Source organism: Dermochelys coriacea, chromosome 12 (genome assembly GCF_009764565.3).
Source record: "Dermochelys coriacea isolate rDerCor1 chromosome 12, rDerCor1.pri.v4, whole genome shotgun sequence".
Taxonomy (NCBI): domain Eukaryota; kingdom Metazoa; phylum Chordata; order Testudines; family Dermochelyidae; genus Dermochelys; species Dermochelys coriacea.
In genome coordinates, this window is record NC_050079.1 from 7994788 (window position 1) to 8016304 (window position 21517).

Genomic DNA, 21517 nt, shown 5'->3' on the forward strand with positions numbered 1-21517 from the left:
GTTTTTCCTTTCTCTGGGCAGGTTCTTGGGCAGAGGGGAGTCAGGACCTGGCCAAGTCATGGGAGTAGGATATTGGGGATCCCTCAGATGTTCTCTCTGCATGAGAGAATAGCCCTGTCTCTCACTCTGCATTTTGTTCCACCTTGCCACCGGTCAGGAGATGCAGCGCAGGAAGATCAAGGGATAATAGGATCACTCCATCCTAAAGGCAAGTACAGAGGCTGTATTGCTGTGTTTAGAAGCACTGGATTTTCTGTGGGGGGAAGGAAAGGAGCAGGGCTGGCTTATTATTTTTTATGGCTATATTGTTATTATATATGGACTGCAAGCATCCCATGAGCTCTTCTCCTCCTCCAAGGTAACGCCTCTGGGGATTTGAAGGTCACCTCCCCATGGTGATTCCTTTTCCAGTTGGCCCTGATGTCTTGCCTCTCACGCTGTCCTCCTCCCCCTTGAGTTAGCTTTGCTTTGCAGAGAGGCTCCTCTTGTTGGCCTTTCCTCCCCCTCTGGGTGTCACTGGTGTCAGGGGGTCCTTTTCTCCTTCTGGGTAGCTTCTGAGTTTGTAACACATCCTCTCATTCTCCATAGGATTGCCTCCGGTGTAGCCTTTCTTTCTTTGGAAAAGAATGGCTGTGGATGCAAACGTCACAGCTCTGGACAATCTCTGTAATAAAGTCCCCCAGAGGTGTCGGCTGTGCGATCTAGCTGTTCATGAGCAGACTCAGCAAAAGCGTGAGGAAGGAAGATGCGGTTGACTATTAATATGTAAGTAATATGGACAACCAATCCATTGTCACTCAGAGCATATGACAAAGGCATGCCCAGCATATGTCCCACAGGGACTGAGCACATGTCCCATTCGGCACTGTTGTGGCAGAACCCCTGGATCTCTATGCCTTGGGAAACCATGTCTTGGGAATTCTCTGCAGCTGAGCATGCTCCGTGCCCTCACATGCCCAAATAAGCATGTCTTGGATCACAAAGTCAATAGGAAAGTACTAAATATAGCAACCAAACCTTTCCGTTTGTTCCCAGAGCCCAAAAACTGCTCTCATACTGCTATGCATTACTAAGCCCTTTCTTTGCTACAGAATTTCTGTGACCACCTCCACAACAAGAAGTAAATTTGGAACCAGAGTTGAATTTAACCTGATCATATGGATGTGTACAACAGCAGAATGGCATTTTAGCCTTTCTGCATGATACAGACTCCTGACCTGGCAATGGTAGAAAAGGCCACAGCCTAAGCATCAGAGAGGGCTAGAGGACAAAGGCAGGGAAAGCCATAAACATGTCTGGCTCGTAAAGGACACAAGGAAGAACTCAGTGCTGCTAGGAAAGAGATGTCCTTCCAGTTCCACTATATAAGGATCCCAGGGGTTGGATTCAAGCCTTCACACAATGATTTAGACCTTGGAGAAGCTGTGGCTGGCAGCTGGTGTTTTTTAAGCTTCTTTTTAAATAGATATCTATAAAAAAAACCAGCTCTCCCTTTTCCACACCACACCACAAGGTAGTGCTCCTAAACCGTACAGCAACAACCAACAGAGTAGTTCTCACCATGTCCAGCTGCAGATGGAACTGTGGATCTTTATTAGATCAGTCAGAGCCCAAAGAAAGAGCTGTCAGCTCCAGGAAGCGTGAAACTGAGTTAGAGTGTGACGCCTTGTTCAGTCAGCTAGTGAGTCAGGTGTATGGTTCCTTTGACGTCCCTGATTCTGCAGGATGTTTGTTCAAACATCTGTGCTTTCTAGCACACTGTGTCCTGCGGTCTCCAAAGCACACTCTTCTGCCTTGTGATTAAAGAGAGGAGGCCCACACATCCACTGATTGTTTGCTTCCCTTGGTGGCAAATGCATTTTTCAAAGGCTGTGATCAGGCATGGAGTGAAGGGGATGATGCACTTGAACTTTATATAATTCTGTTACATTTTAAACATTTTAATCCTGGATCCAATTCTTTGCTGCTTCCACAAGTTCCAAAAAACTAAGATATGGGAGGGAGGGATTCTCAGAAAAACTGATTTATATCGGTTGTAGAGTTCCTTTAGGGGCTAGATCATGCCACCGGGGCACCGGCCTTAGTAGAGAGGCAATATGGAGCTGCACTGCCCCGTGCTGGGCTTGGGGAGGGATTCAGACAATTTCTTCTTGCACTCCCCACTATGCAGAACAGCCTGGTCCTCCAGAACCGCTGGTCTCCTCTGTGATCCAGTGTAGGAGGTGGGGAAGAGCCATGACCCCACCTCTTCCTCACCACTGCCTACCCCCTTGGGACAACGTGCGCTCCTAGAGGTGCACAGAGAGAGTCTATGATTGTCTGAGACTGAGATTAGTTCTTGGATGGGGTATGTGATGGAAAAAGGCTCCCCACACCCTCCATCTCCCCAAGCACCCGTGGAAGGGCCTCTCACCATGAAGTCCTGCATGATGAGGACATTTGCAGCAGTCCAGTTGTCAATGTCAGGTAAAGTTTTGCCCATGAAAGGATCCATGCTGTGTCCATGAAAGATCAATTAACACCTGTAAAGCTCTTTGAAGATATAAAGTGCCAAGTAAGAGCAAAGTGTTATTCTCATTAATGCCTGGAGCATTGGCATTTCCCAGGCTGCAAGCCCAATGCATCTATTTGAAGACATTACTGCGTACGGCTGCAGTTTCCAAAGGGTTTGAAAGTACTGTGCTCACAAGAATTGTAGGCCGCTATGCTCCATTCAACTCTTTTCTATCTCATCCTCAACAGATGCCAAGGTAGGGGAAAGGAGCGGACAGGGACTAGTCCTTTGACTCTGTGAAAAAGTGGCTGAGACCAACATTTTCAAAAGTGGCCGCTGATTTTGGGTGCCCAACTTGAGACATCTCAGGTTGTGGATGCACAGTTGCTCTGAACATCAAGCCCAAGCTGTCGAAAGATGGGCTCCCAGGAATTGAGGGATCCAAAATAAGTAGGAACGTCTGAAAATCTGGCTGTGTGTGCGCCAGTCCCACAGGCTGATGATCCTGAGCACTTTAAGCTAAAACAAGAACATGTATCGTTATTGATTATTCTATACTTAGCTTCATCTCTGTTTTGTAGTAATGCATACTTGGAAGGAACTTAGCAAACATGGGGTGACTAGCATGTGATCAAAATGCCCTAATGTACAATTAACTCCGATGTTCAAAAATACAAGGGCCTTTATGGATCACAAATCCAGGCTTGTGCTGATACAGCTGCATTCCTTGGCTTTATTCTGATTTCACTTACACTGGAGGACTTCAGTGATTTAATCTTGATTTAAACAGTGTTTACTGGTGTAAAACCCATCAGAATTAATTCCCTTGGGTGAGATTATCAGCTTGCTTTCAAAACTCCTGCTAATGCAAGATCCTAACCCTTGGAAATAAAAGATGTTCCCTTTTCAAAAGTACAGTGCAACCGAACAATTGTAATTCAGCAAAAACCTAATTAAAGACAAAGGGATATTGCCTGAATTAGGACTGCCCTATAACATCAACAGATGTTAAGGTTACTTTGCACTTGCATAGGGCTTTCAACCCATGGATCTCAAAGTACTTTGCAAACAGTAAAGAATTCAGGCTCAAAGCACCCCAGGAGGCATGGAAGAATCATTATCCTTATTATTTACACACACACACACACACACACACACACACACACACACACACACACACACACACACACACACTCTCTTAAAAGAAGGTTAAAGTTGCAAAGTCAAGCCCTCAAAAGTGAGGAAAGGCCAGAATCAAGGTTTGCAGTCTTGTAGCCATGCCGGTCCCAGGATATTAGCGAGAAAAGGTGAGTGAGTTCATATATTTTATTGGACCAACTTCTCTTGGTGAAAAAGAAGTTTTTGAGCAATACACAGCTCTTCTTCAGTTCTGGGAAAGGCACTCAGAGTGTCACAACTAAATACAAGGTGGAACAGATTGTTTATCATGCGTAGTTAACGTATACAGTGAGAGACCATTCAATTGGAGGTGGCCAGTTAACACCCCTGCAGTCCAAGGGCAAAAAAGGGGAGCTAGTGGATTACAGATTGTTGTAATCAGCCATAAATCCAGTGTCTTCATTAAAACCATGATTTTTAGTGTCTAGCAAAGTTATGAATGTAAGTTCCCAGGCTTCTCTTTTGACAGTGTTGTGCAGGTTTCCCCTAAGGAAGAAGGCTGAGAAGTCAGATAGGAAGTGATTGTTGTGTGAAACGTACACCCAGGAATGACAGAACGTTTGGTCTTTTATCGTGTTTCTGTCTGAGTTCATTTGAGAGCATAGTGATTGTCTTGGGTTTCACCCACCGAGTTGTGTTATTGGGACATTTAGTGCACTGCATGAGGTATAACATCTGTTGTGACAGGCATGTTAAGGAGGACCCACGGATTGTGAAAGGTGTGTTGTGGGAGAGTTTTGATCATTGTAGCAGTGGAGATACATCTGCAGCTTTGCATCTGTTGCTATGGCAGGGTCTGGGCACCACTTTAAGTTCTTAGGTCCTGGTCTGTGGGGAGCTTTTGTCTGATGATGAGTTTGGCAAGGTTGGGGGGCTGTTTGAAGGCCAGAAGAGGGGGTTTGGGAAAGATTTCTTTCAGGATGTGGTCCCCATTGAGGATGGGTTGTAATTGTTTAATGATACCCCATATGGCAGGTGACAATGAGGTCTGTGTGGTCAGAGGTTCTCCTGCCCCCGGCCATATTGAAGTAGTTTCTCTTGGGGTCTTTGGGTGACCTGTTCCATGATGTGATCTACTTCTCTTGTGGAGCATCCTTGTTCACTGAAGGTGGTGTTAAGGTGTGTATCCTGGAATTTCTCCTCGGAGCATATTCTGTGCTATCTGAATGCCTGGCTCTAGATTATAAATTTCTTGGTGTGTTTTGGGTGGTTACTGGATCTGTGAAGGTAGGTGTGGGGATCCATGAGTTTCTTGTCTATGGTTCTTTGTAATGTTCCATTGCTGAAGCTGATCGTGAGTCCAGGAAGTTGATATTGGTGCAGGACTGGTCTAGAGAACACTCTTCTAGCCTTCAAACAACCCCCCAGACTCACCAAGCTCATCATTGGAAGCAAGCTCCCCACAGACGAGGGGACACAACTCAAAGTGGCACCAGACCCTGCCAGAACAACAGATGCAAAACCTGCTGGCATTTCTCCATTGCTACAATGCATTATATGTACAAGGGACAGGATGGGAGCATGTTAATGTTGGCTGGAGTCTTCTGCGGTATGCACCAGATATAAATGCTTGTACATCTGCTATGTATTTTGAAAATAGATCTCCTTGTTTGTGCTCGTGTGCTGAAAGGACTTTTTATCCTCTAAGGATTGTTTGCTACAGATAAACTCTATAGGTAAGTGCATGTGACCTTTCATCAATCAGAAAAAAAGACCAGATGACGGAGTGGTTTGAGGGGAAGTCCCAGGAACTTAAACAGCCAGGACTCCTGTGGCAGCCGTTAGTCCTACTGAGAATTGGGTTCTTGGAAAGGGAGGGCGTGAATATTTGTAGAGAGCGTGAGCAGTTTGTGCTTTTAGTTGCACTTGGAGAGAACATTGCACCTGACCCCTGGACCTGACGTTTATCACTGGGGCCTCAAAATAGGGCCTGGGGCCAGCTGCCCTGCTGGTGGCTGATGTTTAAAGAGGAGGGGAGGCCTGAAAACAGATCCCGTGACCAGCAACATTATAGTTGGCTGACATTGAGGAGGAGCAGGCAGGCTGGGAGCTGAACATAGCAGCCCATCCTCTCTGGCATCTCACTAACCTCCCTCTCTCCTGAAGAATTAGCAACGGATTCAATGACTATGCTCACATTAGCGGATGTATCCGCTGCAAATAGCACTTTGCTTAGCACTTAGCACATCGTGCTTTGATGCAGCGCTGACCTCCCTGGCATTGGTCCAGCATATCACTAAAGCACATGCTTAGCTTTAAGCATGGGAGTCACCCTGTTAACATGCTTCAGTGCTTTGCTGGATGGCTAGGGTGACCAGACAGCAAGTGTGAAAAATCAGGACGGGGTGGGGGGTAATAGGAGCCTATATAAGAAAAAGATCCAAAAATTGGGACATCTGGTCACCCTAGAGCACACAGCACCTGGCAGGATCAAGCCCTGCCTATCTCTGGCTTTATGATGCAGTGGTGGAAAAGGCTGTTTCATATTCTAACTGGTCTTTAAGGATGACAATCTCAGCAGAGAGGCCAAGGATTTAAAGAGCCAAGGAAACAGAACCACGACAGCTGGTCCAAATTAAGACCCAGCATGTGGAAAGCTTCCATTGCTACTGCTCCAGGTCAGCCCAGCACCTTTCACCATCCCAAAGACACGAGATGAATTGCCCTGGCTGCCTCTGTCACTCACGTCTCTGAAGTACCAGGAGGGAGGGATTTCTCTCCCTGATGGAAGAGTTTACTGAAGCAGCTCTAGGTGGAAAAACACCAGCCTCCGGCTCGGCACTGGAGAGAAGTCCATTTGTGCTGCCCATGTCACACATGGCTGAAAACAATCCATGGGCCATTGTGAAAAGCGGAGCCCGGTACCCACGCCAAGGTCAGGGTGACCTAGGCTTTGCTGACACTAGGGTAGCATTCCCACCACTGGTGCAGTCTCACCGGTGGTTTCAAACATGGGAGCACTACTCCGGACAGGCATCAGCACCTGCCAGGGTTTTAAGCATGATATCACGCTGCCCTGCCCTGAGCAGGGTTACCCCTGGACCCCTGTCTTCACCAGTGCTCCCACCATGCTGCTGCTGGCAGAACTGAACCAGTGGGAGCAAGAACAGGGAATTTCACACAGCCTTAGGCTGAGGTGCTGACAGTCAGGCCAGGTGATGCAATGCCACCAGACAGAGTTAAGGCTCACAGCGATGCCAAGGTGTCACCCCGGAAGGAAATGGTAGAAGACAATAAGCATCAGTTGCCACTGTGGGCCACTCATTTCCCCCCGCGGGCCACTCATTTCCCCCCGCTTCACACATGGGCAGCCACTTTCCCTCACTCGACAGGCCGAGGGGTTTTGCGAGCTTAACACCCGTTTTTAATAGAAGAGAGGACTGCAGGGCGGCGTGTTTCATGTACCCCCAGCCAGGGTTCTGTGGGGGTCTAAGGAAGGCAGACAAGTGCTCTCACTAATGCTTGATTGAGGTGAGGGTAGGTCATTGAAACAAACACGACCAGGGAGAATGGCAGTATCACTGTCAAACCCTATGGTGAGCACATTCCCTGTAGCATTCACTCTGAACCAAATCTGCCTCTGACAGTATCTTAGAAGAAGGTTGATTAGAAATCTGGCCTGGGGATCAGGAGACCCGAAGTCTGCCACTGACCTGTTGTGTGACCTTTGGCAGATCACATCACCTCTCTCAGCATCGCCAGCTGTAAAATGGCTATAATAATGAGGGAGGCAGTGTGGCCAGCAGGAATGAGGGAATGGCTGGGAGTCAGAGTGCAGAGTTCTAATCCTAGCTCTGCTAGTGACTCACAATGTGGCCTTGGGCTTCTCACTTAACTTCTCTGCCTCAGTTTCCTCAGCTTTACTAAGGGTCGGCAAACCTGACTTACTGAGTGTCATGAAGATGGAACAGTTCAGATTTTTAACAGTGCAGTTTCCTTTGTGGGGACAAAGGAGACACAATATGTGCTGACACAGCAACAGAACATCCTGGAGCAATGTATGGTCATTGGCGCAAACCTCTATGCTGCAGTGCAGGGTTGTAATGCGGTGGGGTCTCCCTTTCCTTCCCCAAAATTCTAAGGCAAGTCCTGTCCCTATTAATTTTTCTTCCTGTTTTCCCTCATCCCCTCTCTCTTGTCTCACCAACCTCTTTCCTTCACTGACAAAGGAGCATACAGCTACTATACAGTTGGGGCTAGAATCTTTGATGACTTTCCCAGCTTCTAACAGCCAGCAGTCACATTCTGATTGGAATCACAGGGTCGTTTTCAGCAAATTAATGGGAAATAAATGGACCAGATGATATCTGGGGAACTGGAAGCCCAGTTCATTTGGGCATCCAAATCTTTTAGGCAGCTTTGAAAATCTCCCATAAAAGCTCTGACTTTCCCCCCATTACTGCCTCCTCTGTGTTGCCCAATAGGTCCCACCCAGGAATTTGCATTAGAGAACTCAGGAACACATTATTCCCCCCATACAACATTTGGCATGTGGTGGTATTAAGGCGCTCCTGGGATATGCAAAGACTAGGATCAGTGAGATCAGTTTTCAGGAGGGGGAGAGCAGAGTTGGTATAACCCAGTGTTAGTCATTTCCCATCAGTAATCCTTTATCAATGGCTGCCATCAGCTGAAACCAGGAGAGTTTGCTTTTACCAGTGACTAGCACCCGAAAAACCGGAAGAGTTCATTCCAAGGCCAAAACCTGGCCTGAAAAAGTCACATCCCGACCCACCGTGCATTCAACCACATTCTATTGGCAGTAAAACGTCAGAACATTTTCTTGGTTTCCTCTGGTCAGAATAACTGGGGGTCTCAGGTCTTGCGAGAGGGTTTCTAGCCAGGCCATATAGAGGGAGCTGGGGCATCGCCCCTTTCTGCCTATTGGCAAGGTTCTGGAAAGGAGAAGAACAAAAACAAGAGAGGTATAAAGTGGGGGGGAGGAGAAAACCCTTGCATTTATTTTTGCCTTGGAAGAGTTTTATTCCCTGTGTGTTGAGTCCATGTAGATTTGCAGATTATAGATCCACCTCATACACTAAAAGAAAAGGAGGACTTGTGGCACCTTAGAGACTAACAAATTCATTTGAGCATAAGCTTTTGTGAGCTACAGCTTACTTGCATGCATCCGATGAAGTGAGCTGTAGCTCACGAAAGCTTATGCTCAAATAAATGTGTTAGTCTCTAAGGTGCCACAAGTCCTTCTTTTCTTTTAGTGAATACAGACTAACACGGCTGCTACTCTGAAACCTCATACACTGTCTGCCACCAACGTTCTGTGTCCTGTCCACAACACTGATTCCTGTTCACTTTGAATTCTGCTTTCTTTGTCCTATCTCTGCTAGCATAGGAGCTGAGCAGAACTTATAAACTTGACTTGCCCTATGAACAGTCCTTGTGCTGCAGATATTTCCATAGGCAGCCCCTGTTTAAGATTAAGTTCCATGAATAGTTTGTGTCATGTCAAGCATTCACAAATGAAGAGCTGTGTTTCCTCAACAGGTCACTGTGACTACAGGCTGTGGGAAGGGGGGAGTTCAGTGCTAGTGACTTGTAGCTCTTACAATCAGGGCAAGGACCAGAAGAAAGTTAAGTGAATTCAGTCAGCTGGCCTTGACAGGAGAGGGGCTCGGCTTCCTGCGTCACACTTGTGACCGACTGTCTGGAGGGCTGAAAAGATTTCTGAATGAATGAGTCTCACAAGAGTCAAAATCTAACTCGGCATCACTGACACAGCGATACCTGCTCGCCTGTTTATGGCCATATGAATGTAGCCTCCAAAACTACACCAATAGGCCTTGTGGGCCAGATTTTCTTGTGAAATCCAGCCCTTTTGCACCACTCAGGAGGTGAAACAGGGGCCAGAAAGCAGATGGACCTCCCCAGTTGAGAATTCCCCCGCCATGTGGAGTCATCAGCCATGTGATGGACCCAGAGTAATCCACTCCTACACAACTCCCACACACCACCTTGGCAAAGCCAATATAACTGGAGTGCTGTTGCATTCCTGCTATTCTGAGCCTGAGATTGGCCCTTTTAGGGGATTCTACCAACTGGTATAGTTTAAAGCAACCTTAAGGCTGCTCTAAATTATGCCAGGACCGGTTCCAGCATCGAGCCAACCTGAATCAGGGAGCTGCAACCAGCTCTTTTGTGGCCCCTTCCACTCTTCTGGAGCAGCAGAGAATCTGGCCTTCTAGGTGGAGATTATATCATCAGAGGAGCAATTATCCAATCTGCACTGTTAGGTCTGCTCCAAACTGCTGCACTATCGTACAAACAAATTGAAAAAATATTGCATTATGCTATAATAATGAGCCCTATCTCCTATAATAATATCACCTATAGTGTATTAGGCCATCACTGTAGAAAACTAGTATTTTTTGGTGGGCTTTTCTGCAGATGCTGCATAGAAAGGGGTATACTTGGGGGCATACATGGACTGGTAGTGTCTGCTTAGTTGTTATTAGGTAGAAGGAAGAAGACTGAAGGGACTGTTTCCATAGTAAGCTATCTAAGAACAAGAATAGCCTGTCAATATACTGATTTGCTGGAGAAGACAATACATAAGAGGCGCATTATGGACCCTGATCACTTTGCGGGCTGCTGTTACTTACATGGCTATGAGAGCTGCATCCCGTGAGTAATCCAGCAAAATCTCATTCAGTCTCACTTGGCGAAGTGACTAAGGAGCAAGAAGTAAAAATCATGTCAGCACAAAGTCAGTCAGGCACCGTCCCGCCCGAGTGCCCGTGGATTTCCCTGATCCAACACCCGCCGTCCCCAGTGGGAGTCCTTCCATCGACTTCAGTGAGTCCTGAGCGCATGCTGCAGGGCTGTGGTTGTTTGCCAAACAGAGGAGAGATCTGTGACACGTGGGACTGTCCCATGGGATCAGTGCTCCAGTGGCGCCATGGAGCTGGGCCCATGCTCAGAAGGGGCCCTGGCCTGCTCTGCTTGCCCTGTGCCCCAAGACCCCGCTGGCTCCCCCCGCCCACCACTTGCTTTTCTCTGCCTGCCTGCCAGCCGGCCAAGGGCTCCTCTCTGCCCCCTGGCCCCATCCCCCTGGCTGGACCCGAGTGCACCTCTGGCTCCGGGCAGTCTCTGCTTCTTACCACCTGTAGGGCTCTACCTGTCCCCCTGGAGCTGGGCCACTTGGGACTGGTGCAGAAGCCTGGCCACTCTCAGCCAGGTGCGTGTCTGTGTCTGTGTGTGTGTTGGAGGGGGAACAGTGTGGAGGGCTTGGCTGGGTCCCTCTCAGCAAGTGCGTCTTGAGGGAGCCCGGCCAGGGCAGGTCCTGGTCTGGCTGATCACGCCACTCCTGAGGGGTCGGAGCAATTCCCGGCCCTGGGACCAGCCCCAGCTGAGCTGCCGGCTCAGCCTGGCAGACATAGTCGCCCCCCAGCAGGGCCAGTGAGGCAGGGCTTGGGGGAGTGGGTTTGGGGGGGTGCTGGGCTGTGAAGGGGCGGGGAGGATCTGTGCGTGTTGGGGCACTAGGGAGTGGGGGTTCTGTGGGGGGTGCTGGGCAGTTGTGGTGGGGCTGTGAGCAGGATCCTGTGCATTTGTGGGTGGGTCTGGGTGCGCGCTGGGCATAGTGGGTCCAAGAGGCCTCTGGCCATAGGGAGTCGGGGGGTGTTGGGCAGGGGGGCTGTGTGGTGCGGCATAGGCCTGCCCCTGAGGGGAAGGGGCTTGTTGGTAGCACAGGGCCGGGCAGGCCACTGTGCGTCTGGCAACTGCCCGTTTGTAAATAGTGCCCTTGCATTGGGCGGAGCAGGGCCACCCCTGCCATGTCATGCCCCATTGCTTCTGGCTGGCCCCTCGCCATGCTCCATTGCCTCCATGGGGCCCACATATATGTTTGGCGGCGGGCCCACAAAAGGTTAATCCGGCCCTGCATGGGATTAAGGATGAACCATGACCTCACCCTGGTTACTGGTGAGGCCCCTAGCGGCCAGGGCATTCCTAAAGTCAGCCCGGTCTGCCTGCTGACCTCGTCTCCTGCCAAACGATGCCGCCTCCCTTAACCTCTCCTGAGAGCCATTTCCTTCCAAACCCTTTGGTCCTTCCACTGCTTCAGCATGGAATCAGCATAAAAACCCTCTGCAGCCCACTCTGTTCTCCACAGCAGCAGACGAGCTCATGAAGGATCCAGTCTGCACCCGGTGAAGTCAACAGCAACACTTCCATTGACATCAGTGGGTGCAGGATGGAGCCCAGAGGGCCCCCAAATCATTAAGGGCCCAGTCCTGTAAGGTGCTGAATGCTATTGCCTTGTAGTGATTTCAGTGGGAGTGGAGGGTGTTCAGAAACCCACAGGAGGCATTCATGGCACCTTACAGGATTGGGATCCTGGAAAAGCCTGGAAGCAAGAAAAGCTTTCTGAATTGTGGATTAGGTCAGGAAAATCCTTTACATGAGTATTCCTAAATATTCTCCCTTGCCCAGCTGTTGAAATCTCCCAATAGCAGTGGTCATGTCCCTACCTTTGCTTTGTTTTTATTAACCTCCTCATCAGAAATCTTCCAGGGGCAGTCATGCCTCATTTCATTCACCACGGCCTCGTCCTTAAACCCATCGTTCAGCCTGAAGGGGGCGATCAGGTCATCAAATCTCTTGATGCTGCAAACAAACAAAGAGCATGATAGGATTGGAGCTCTGTCCTGACATTTGCTGTACTGGGTAAATGCTGCTAGGGTTTGTGAGCAAGCCGGGGGATCCCATTAGAAAGATGTCGACTGTTGTTTGTTTCTGTCTTCTGAAGAGAGATCCTGGATCAACAAGAGTGCTGGTCACGTCTGAGTCATCATAGATAGTTCCCTGAAAACTTCAGCTCAATGCACAGCGGTGATCAGGAAAGCTAACAGTATGTTAAGAGCCATTAGGAAAGGGGTAGAAAATAAGACAGAAAATATCATGTCTCTATATAAATCCATGGTACACCCACACCTTGAATACTGTGTGCAGTTCTGGTTTCCCCATTTCATAAAGGATATCATGGAACTGGAACTGGTTCTGGTTCAGAGAAGGGCAACAAAGACGATCAAGTCTGGAATGGCTTCCATACGAGAAGAGACTAAAAAGATCAAGGCTGTTCAGCTTAGAAAAGTGGTGACTAAAGTGGAATATGACGGAGGTCTATAAAAGCACAAATGGTGTGGAGAAAGTGAATAGAGAAGTGTTATTTATACTTTCCTACAATACAAAAACCTGAGGTCACCCAATGAAATTAATGGGCAGCAGGTTTAATACAAACAACAGGAAATACTTTTTCACACAACACACAAATTAACCTGTGGAACTCATTGCCATGAGATGTTACAATAGCTAAATGTATAACTGGGTTAAAAAAAACCTGGATAAGTTCATGGAGGATAGCCATTGATAGACCTATTAACCACCTGATATACCCACAATCAAGACACACACAGACACAGGAACCACATCTAGAGAATGAAAGAGGCAAAGACAAAAACTATAGCAATAACGTACTGTTCAGGGCGTGGTTTCTGGTTAATGTCTGGAAGGACATGCACCTCATGGAACCCAAGTCGGAACTTGCTCAACAGAGAGACAATCCTGTGAGAGAGAAAAAGGGGGGATTTTTTTTAAAATTACTCATTTTTTCCTGCTCAATATTTTACTGACCATCCCAGAAACTCTCTGAACATTTAAGACTCAAGAGAAGCAGAGCACTAGCCTGAGACTCAGAAGATCTGGGTTCTAGTCATAGCTCCGCCACTGATCTGCTGAGTAACCACTGGGTAAGTCAATTTGCCTCTCTGTGCCTCAGTTTCCCACTTTGTAAAATAGGGAAAATGCTACTGACCTCTTTGTGGAGCACTTTGAGCTCTACTGATGTAAAGTGCTAAAGAAGAGTATTATTATAAATATCTGTCTGATTAACAAGCGCTGCAAACACTAGGCCCACTCATGATAGTAAGAATTTAGCCAGGTAGTAAGTATTGGCACGGTCATCTTCAAGATGAAAAGTCAGAATCTGGAGGTAGCAGGGGGAGCTTTCATGGCATGGCCAATTTCTCTTTTTCTGGTCCACTGAGTATTTAACAATATCACCTAACTACCATATCTTCTGTAGTGGTATTCGGCTACTTTCCCATTTACTGCTGGCAGCTCTTTCTGTGTTCAGCTCCTGTAATTTCATGAACCACCTAGTTCAGGCCTCTTACCAGCGGGAATTTCATTTCCATGGCCCTAGGGTTTGCATTTTTAAAAATCATATTTGCATTTTTTATTCTCAACCCTTGTACTCTCAATACAATTTCCCTCAAACACAAGCAATGTTGCTTTAAAATAAACAGACAAACAAACAAATGGGGCAGATCCTCCAATGATGGAAATCAACATAGCTCCATTAGCTGGAATGGAATTACGCTGATTTACACAAGATGATGACCAGGACCATGGCATACCATGCAGAAGAAAAACAATTTTAAAAATGATCAAAATAAAAAAAAGTTTCTGACATTTCTAAAATGAAGAGAAGAGTGTTGGGTAAACAGCAAAATTCCAGACTTAAATCCCCAGAAGGTGCAGCAAATCTCTGAGATAGTCCAACCTGTGGGGTAGGTGGCAGGTAATTGTTATTATTTTGTTTTCTATATGCTGTGCCTTTACATTTCTAGGAATCTGCTGAGGCAAGCTGCCATTTTGGGCGGTTGAGTTGATTTCACAGTGGACACACAGATTGGGCTCTCCCATGGAGACTTTGCTTTTGTTCTTTCTGCCTTAGTTATTTCAATTAATCCAAAATACACGCTATTCAAACTGAATATACTGAGTTGATGCAAGGTGCACTCAAGTCAATGGAAAGACTCCTGTTGGCTACACTAGGCTTTGTACTAGGCACTTTGTGTACAGAAAATCAAGAGAAGTGACTCTGAATTATCAATGGGATTAGTGACAGCTAATGGTCTCACAAACTGTATTTGATCAATGCTCAGTAATGCACTCACGCCTTCCTCTCTTCATCCATCCTGTGGATCTGCCCACCAACAAACACCCGGGTTTTGCACTTGCCCCACCGCTTCTTGCGGCTGAGAAGGTACGGAATCAGGAGCGTGAGACCTGCCACAGGGAAGAGCACAGGGATTGGTTCTTACTTTTGGGGACCAAACAACTATTTAACATTCTGAATCAGAGATGGAGAAGACTCTGTGTGCTTGCCAGCCCATCTCCCCATCGGTGTGAGATTGCACCCCGGGATGTATTTTCTAGTGTACTGCTCCATCTAGTATTAAATATCCCCAGCTAAAAATCACACCCTGCATTGCCAGATCTCTGGGTTGCAGTTAATCACAGAAAAGGAGACTCATGCAAATATTGTAGTGCAATCTCTTTATCATGAAAGTGCAAATGTAAAATTATTATTTTTTACATAACTGCATTCAAACAGAGTGTAAAACTTTAGAGCCTACAAGTCGAACCATGAAGGGGCATACGAAGGTTTAGCATATCTGGCATGTAAATACCTTGCAGCACCGGCTACAACAGTGCATTGCGAACGCCTGTTCTCACTTTCAGGTGACATTGTAAATAAGAAGCGTTCTCTCTCATTAATGTAAATAAATATGTTTGTCTGAGCGACTGGCTGAACGAGAAGTAGGACTAAGCGGACTTGTATGAGGTGAATTGAAAAATACTCTTTTTTTACAGTGCAAATATTTGGAATAAAAAATAATAATATAGAGTGAGCACTGGAACAACTCCATTTGCCATTATCACATTGATTGCTCTGCTTGTAGATTGTATTCTTTTCTACTACCCCTTGTCTGTCCTGTCTATTTAGATGGCAACTCTTTTGGGCAGAGACAGCCTACTGCTTATGTCTGTACCGTGCCTTGCACAATGGAACTCCCATCTCGGTTGGTCCCTAGGTGCTACCGTAACAAACATGATTAACAGAAGCAAGTCTCTGTAGCCAGTGCTGCTGTCGAATGTTTTCTGCTCAAAATGATTATATTTAAAGACTCCTGTCGTGCTATCAGCAGCCCTGGTAGAAAGGGCAGTGCAGGAGAGATTTTGCTAAGAGAATATGAATGAGATTTGCAAAAAGAGTCTAAGAGAGTTGGGCACCCAAATCCCACTGGTTTCAATGAGCATTGGGCCCCTACCTCTCTTCGTCACCTTTGAGAATCTCAGGCAACGTCCTCAGTAGGCCACGCTGGCCAAGCATGGCAAGGTTTTGGTGGAATTTAACAGCACTGTACAGGAGCAGTACAGTGATCTGGGGGTGCTGACAACTGCTAGGCGGACACCGCTGAGAAGGGCTTCACCCTACGGAAAGCTGGAAATGCATGGGTAGGAACTGTCCTTCGGAGAACTTGACCCTGACACTGCTGAGGAATGACTGAGATGGATGACTGCATGGGGGTGAGCACCGCTGAAGAGGTCATTGCCCTGCAGTGGCCTGAGACCCAGCTGCAGCGCGGAAAACCTTCAGTGATCAGACTTATTCATGAGCTGAACGGAGGGTGGGATGGAAATAATGAGATAAAAATGTCCCAAATCTGTGTGCAGGCTGGGAGTATTTATTAAGGTCAAAGGTCACCTCCATCATCAAAGAGCCAGTAGATGTCAATAGTCTTCTTGCCCTGTTCAGTCTGGAAGATGGTGCTTGCTTGCTGTTCCGCTGTAAGGGCATCGGGATCCACTAGCAAGGGGGAAAGAACCCACAGCGTGAGAGACAGGTCCTGGAATTTGACTTGTGCTGTTCTTCCAACTCTCTGCAGCAGGTGGCAGGCCCTTCCTATTTACAGCCTGCAGGCTACGGCAAAATGCTGTCTAGGCCAGTGCTACTCAAAGTGGTGGTCCGCGGACCGCTGCCAGTCCGTGAGCCATCGGTTGCCGGTCTGCGCGCACATTGGAAAAAAAAATTGCCGGTCCCCCACATCAGATAGCTTGAGAAGCGCTGCTCTAGGCCATATCCTGTAAATGTATGATCCAGAGCAAAGCTTAGTAGCTGAACCCTATTTCTGTATTTGGTTGGACCAAAACGCTTGATCCAAACATCCCCAAACCCTGCTGACCCAAACTTTGGCAAAGTTCAGATTTGAACTTTGCAGCCAGGGTCCCTGTGTAACTAGTAGCCAAAAATCATTCAGCTAGTTGGCCCTGATATGGTAGAACATCATTATTTTTCACTGCAAGTTGGAGGGTGAGCATTTCATATTACAAAGATGAATGTGGTTAGAACTAACATGTGCCTGTCACAGTGGGTACCACACCATTTGCTCCATTCTCTTTAGAGTCTTCCGCTGGGTCAAACACCGGGTTAACTGCAAAAGAGATGATGAGAAGAATAAAAAAAACGAGCAGTACTTGTGGCACCTTAGAGACTAACAAATTTATTTGGGCATAAGCTTTTGTGGGCTAGAACCCATTTCATCGGATGCATGCAGTGGAAAATACATAAAGAAGATAGATATATAGATATAGATATAGATATAGATACACACACACACACACACACAGAACATGAAAAAATGGATGTTGCCATACCAACTGTAACAAGACTAATCAATTAAGATGGGCTATTATCAGCAGGAGAAAAAAAACTTTTGTAGTGGTAATTAGGATGGCCCATTTCCAACAGTTGACAAGAAGGTATGAGTAACAGTAGGGGAAAAAATTAGCACGGGGAAATAATTTTTACTTTGTGTAATGACTCATCCACTCCCAGTCTTTATTCAAGCCTAATTTAATGGTGTCCAGTTTGCAAATTAATTCCAATTCTGCAGTTTCTCATTGAAGAAGAATAAAGAATAAAGGCAATGGAGATGTAAAAGACAAAACAATGGAAGGTTCTTTTCACTTAGAAAACTATTATGGCTAAATCCAATGAACATTGAACTTACATTCATTTTAATTTTAACTTTAAAAACATCCTGAACAGAAAAGTTAAAGCTAGTTTAGAAAACGTTTGCATTTATAGTTGCAGCGTTAAAGTCTGCTGCATGTGTGCTAGTTTAGGGGAAAATTTACTTCTGCATAGAAAGCCAGCACAAAAAACAGACACCACTTAAATTCCACTTAAGCCCTACACTGAAGACTTAAATGGTCCATAGACTTCATGCCAGCCTTCTGCACGATAGTGAATTTCATCGTTAGCAAACCTGCTCGGAACCTAACAAAGATTTAAAGCGTGTTGAAAAGCAGAAATTAATTGACTTTAAACAGACAAAGTCCACTTCTGTCAGCCTCAAGAACTCCTGGGCACCCGTGACAGAGGGTGTTCCAGCTGCTCCTGAGGAGCTCGTTGTTATTTCAGAGATGGGCATGGCATAGGACTAATGTTCACTATGATGAATTTACCCCAAGGCAGAGCACAAGGCCCGGGCACTGTTCAAGTGAGTCTTAAGTGGTGCATAGACTTTGTGTGAGCCCTCTGCACGGGAGCGAATGGTCACCCTGTGAGTAATTTGCTGTCATGACACTGGCAATTCATTCTATAGCCTTTCATCACTCTTTGTGGGTGCGGTGATGAATTAACGGAGAACCAAGCAGCCAGGCTGATCTCAGACACTGGAGCTGTGTAAAGCAAGCTCTGAATTTTACAATCCCACCCAGAAATCTGTGGTGAGGTGGGGTGACTGAATTGTTCAGGGGGTTGCCTGCAGTCCTGAAGGCTGTGGGTTTGTCTTATTTGATCTCACACTGAAAGGCCACTTCCAGTTCACCCAGCAGCAAGATGGGTGATCCACTGGGACAGGGCCGTCAAAGGCGGTCAGATGTGATGCTGGCAGTACCACTCCCTTGTGTACCATTGGCTATGAAACTGACATGCCCTCACCATGTCAGCCCAATGAGCTAGGGGGCACTTTGAAATGACCCAGAAATATGTTATACACTTCATTTCCCCAGTGACATTCCCCAGTGCAGCCGCTCAGGTGGAACAGTGCAGAGTACTGCCATGAAATGATTTCGGGCTGGAAGTGAAGAATAGCACGTTCAGTTACAGTAACTGGAAGAAGTTGGGGAGTCAGAAGGATACTGGCCACATACAGTCAAAGTTCTGTGTCAAAGTTCTTCCTCTTGCGGGGAAATATTTGACACCTTGTTTAATTATTAACAGTAGAGGCACCCTTACTGATCTGCAAAGGGCAAGTGGGTTCGACTTACTGTGTTCATCCATTCAACTGATATGCCAGTGTGCACTCCCTGCTACTTAAGGCTAGGGATCTAACAGTCTCATCCCAGCAGCAGCTGGTGCAGTTCCTGCAGGTGTGGCTGCAACAGACACTTACTGTGAGCCTGGATCATTCTGGAAACATTTAGCCCTTCCTTCGTTCTCATTAAACATATTCCATACTTGAAGTCAAACGCATCGCTGGAATGAGAGCGAGAACACATACTTAGCACTGACATTCTTTGCATTCAATGGGACTCTAGGAACAGGCTCAGAGAGGCTGTCCCTTTAGTTCAGTATGCTAGCCATCTGACATTGGTCACTGTAGGAGACAAGACACCAAATGAACCTGACCTCTGAGCCTTTCCACTGAGGAATGCCTTTAAAAGCTAACCACAACGTCAGGTCAACTGGTACTGGTGTGATCACTGTAACTGAGGTTACTACAGAGCAAATCCTGCCCCCAGCACAAATCCCAGGGGGCCAGGCTACACCTTGAGGGGTCTCAGAGAGAGCCCGGAGACATGAACCCTTCCTACTCCAGCACAGAGCAGTCTAAGAGCTACTCACTTCAGTCCCAGGGCTGTGGTGTTCAGTGATCACTCCGTGCTTCAGGTGAATGCAAGAGCTCTGCTTTATTCTGTGTCCAGTTCCAACTGGCTGTGCCTAACAAGAGCTTCCCAGTGCCCCACCCAGACTCTGTCTGGGATGCTCAGCCCTTAAAAGCACAGGCCCCAGTACCACAGTGGCTGTGTTTCCCTTCCACACTGGAAGGAGGGGAGAGTGTGGCCTGTAGATCTTCCCAGATCATAGCGAGCTTCCAATAACCACTGCTCCATGGCACCCTTGATGCAACGGAATTGTCATCTTTCTGCTGCATCCAGAGTCTTCTCCACCCATGGAGAGGGTGGGCAGGATTGAGCAGAGCACAGAGTGTGTCAGATCCTCTTCCCCCACGTGCCTGGAAATGCTACTGATGCAAACGCTTGTATTTGCTTTGTATGCTACTGATGCAAAGCCCTTAATTGAAGCAAAGCTAAAGCAAACACATCCCTGGGATTGCCTTTGCCTATCAGATGTGGTCAAGGTAGCTGGTGAGATGTTGTCAGTGTATGAATGCAATAATGGGCAGAGCAATTTAGACGTCTGAGGTGCAGCTAAACTGTGGTGGTTGGAATCCACATAATTTAACACATGTTAATAAAAACAATCACGGTAATAATGCTTTGCCCTTTTAAAGAAAGTCACAACTCAGGGTCAGGTAGGTATTCTTATCCCCCTTTACAGAAGGAGAAGCTGGGGCACAGAGAGACTGACTTCCCAGAGGTCACACAGGAAGCTAGGAACCAGACCTCCATCCCGACCTCCTGACTCCCAAGGCCCCTGCTTTAGCCTCAAGCCCGTCCTTCCCCTCTGCAATGAGAGACTGGTACTAGCCCTGAACACCCACCAATACACATCTTGCTGACCAGCAGCTGCAACAGCCTTGTTAAGTTTCCAGAAGCTAAATAGGGAGGCAATGGAGGCTGCTGGTGTCAAACTTTGCAGTGAATTCATGAAGATGGATAGCCATGAACGCAGGCTAGTTCTACACCACCATATTCCTTTCTGAGTGTCCTCCAGTTCACCCAGAACTCCCTACTGTTCAACTGGGAGCAAACAAAGCAGGCAACACTACCATCAACCAGCCTCTCAACTTACTGCAGGATTCCAGTGTACTCCTCCACCGTCCTAGGGTGAGCTGTCTGCCAGTTCTTCTTGTACCCGATCACCAGGATATTGGGTTTCATCTTCCCAAGACCGGATGCCTTGGTTAATGGATATTTTCCAGTGTTAATAGGACTATATATACATCCCTGCCATACACACATGCATTTATTTCATCTGAAGGTATCATCACATGCTCAGACAGAGCCCTATAACCCATGAGCTGCTAAATGGTGCCTTTTAGGCCCAGTTCTGAGCAAGGAGTAGTGTGTAAACTGCACTATGCCAGGAGCAGTTCCGGGACCACCGTGTCTCAGAGACACCCCTCTGAATCGCAACTCCTCCTCCTTGCTCCCTGGGGGACAAGGATAATATGCCATTGGAATAGCTCAACAGCAAATTATAACATTGGCTCATGAGTGGAGGGGTGGGAGCCAAGGGTCCACTCATTCCCCGCCCACCTGCTCCAGAGATGGAATGAAGGGTGCTGGCTAGCCCATGAAGGGGCACCAGGAGAGTTTTTACTCCCCTCTAGTCCCTTGGACGGGCATGAACGCCAAGTCATAATCCATCCCTTAGCAAATCATGCTGGCCCCACTAATACTGACCTCTTCTCAGTGAAAAGGTTGAAGGCCCCTTGTAAGAAACATTGAAGAATTCCTTGATGCAAGATTTACAGCAGGGGACTGCAGTTCCTTCATGATTCCATATCCAGTTTAGGGCTTTACCTGCATAAGTGTTTGGGCTCCGCTTCTCAAGTCATCAGCTACCACGTCCGTATAGAAAGCTTTAATCTTTCTCTTGGTCAGCCACTTTGTGTGGCCATTGGAGGTGAGCCTGGATTCTGGCATCTTCTGCTTGCATGGTCCCTGTTATTGAGTGGGAGGAAAGGACACAACAGTAGCGTTAAGGCTCAGTGTGTTTACAAAATGCAAACCATTTTTAGCTAGTGGTTTTAAGTTTATCCCCATTAAATAATATGCTTTACTTTG

At 47.1% G+C, this 21517-nt stretch overlaps 1 protein-coding gene across 3 annotated transcripts in view; it reads right to left on the minus strand.

Annotated features, from left to right (window-relative positions):
* Positions 1 to 4689: 4689 nt before the first annotated feature.
* The window catches only part of SLC12A3 (solute carrier family 12 member 3), a 39528-nt gene continuing 22700 nt past the window's right edge, over positions 4690 to 21517 (minus strand). For 2 of the 3 annotated variants that reach the window (XM_043494949.1, XM_038368271.2), the window contains 10 exons: positions 21254 to 21394; positions 20520 to 20626; positions 18937 to 19019; positions 16891 to 16968; positions 16242 to 16343; positions 14647 to 14758; positions 13163 to 13249; positions 12157 to 12292; positions 10291 to 10358; positions 4690 to 8568 (listed from right to left, as the gene is read on the minus strand). In XM_043494949.1, the coding sequence (XP_043350884.1) occupies positions 8427 to 8568; positions 10291 to 10358; positions 12157 to 12292; positions 13163 to 13249; positions 14647 to 14758; positions 16242 to 16343; positions 16891 to 16968; positions 18937 to 19019; positions 20520 to 20626; positions 21254 to 21394 (1056 nt within the window). In that variant the 3' untranslated portion in view covers positions 4690 to 8426. The remainder of the gene's footprint in view (positions 8569 to 10290; positions 10359 to 12156; positions 12293 to 13162; positions 13250 to 14646; positions 14759 to 16241; positions 16344 to 16890; positions 16969 to 18936; positions 19020 to 20519; positions 20627 to 21253; positions 21395 to 21517) is intronic. The other variant, XM_043494948.1, reaches the window with a different exon arrangement.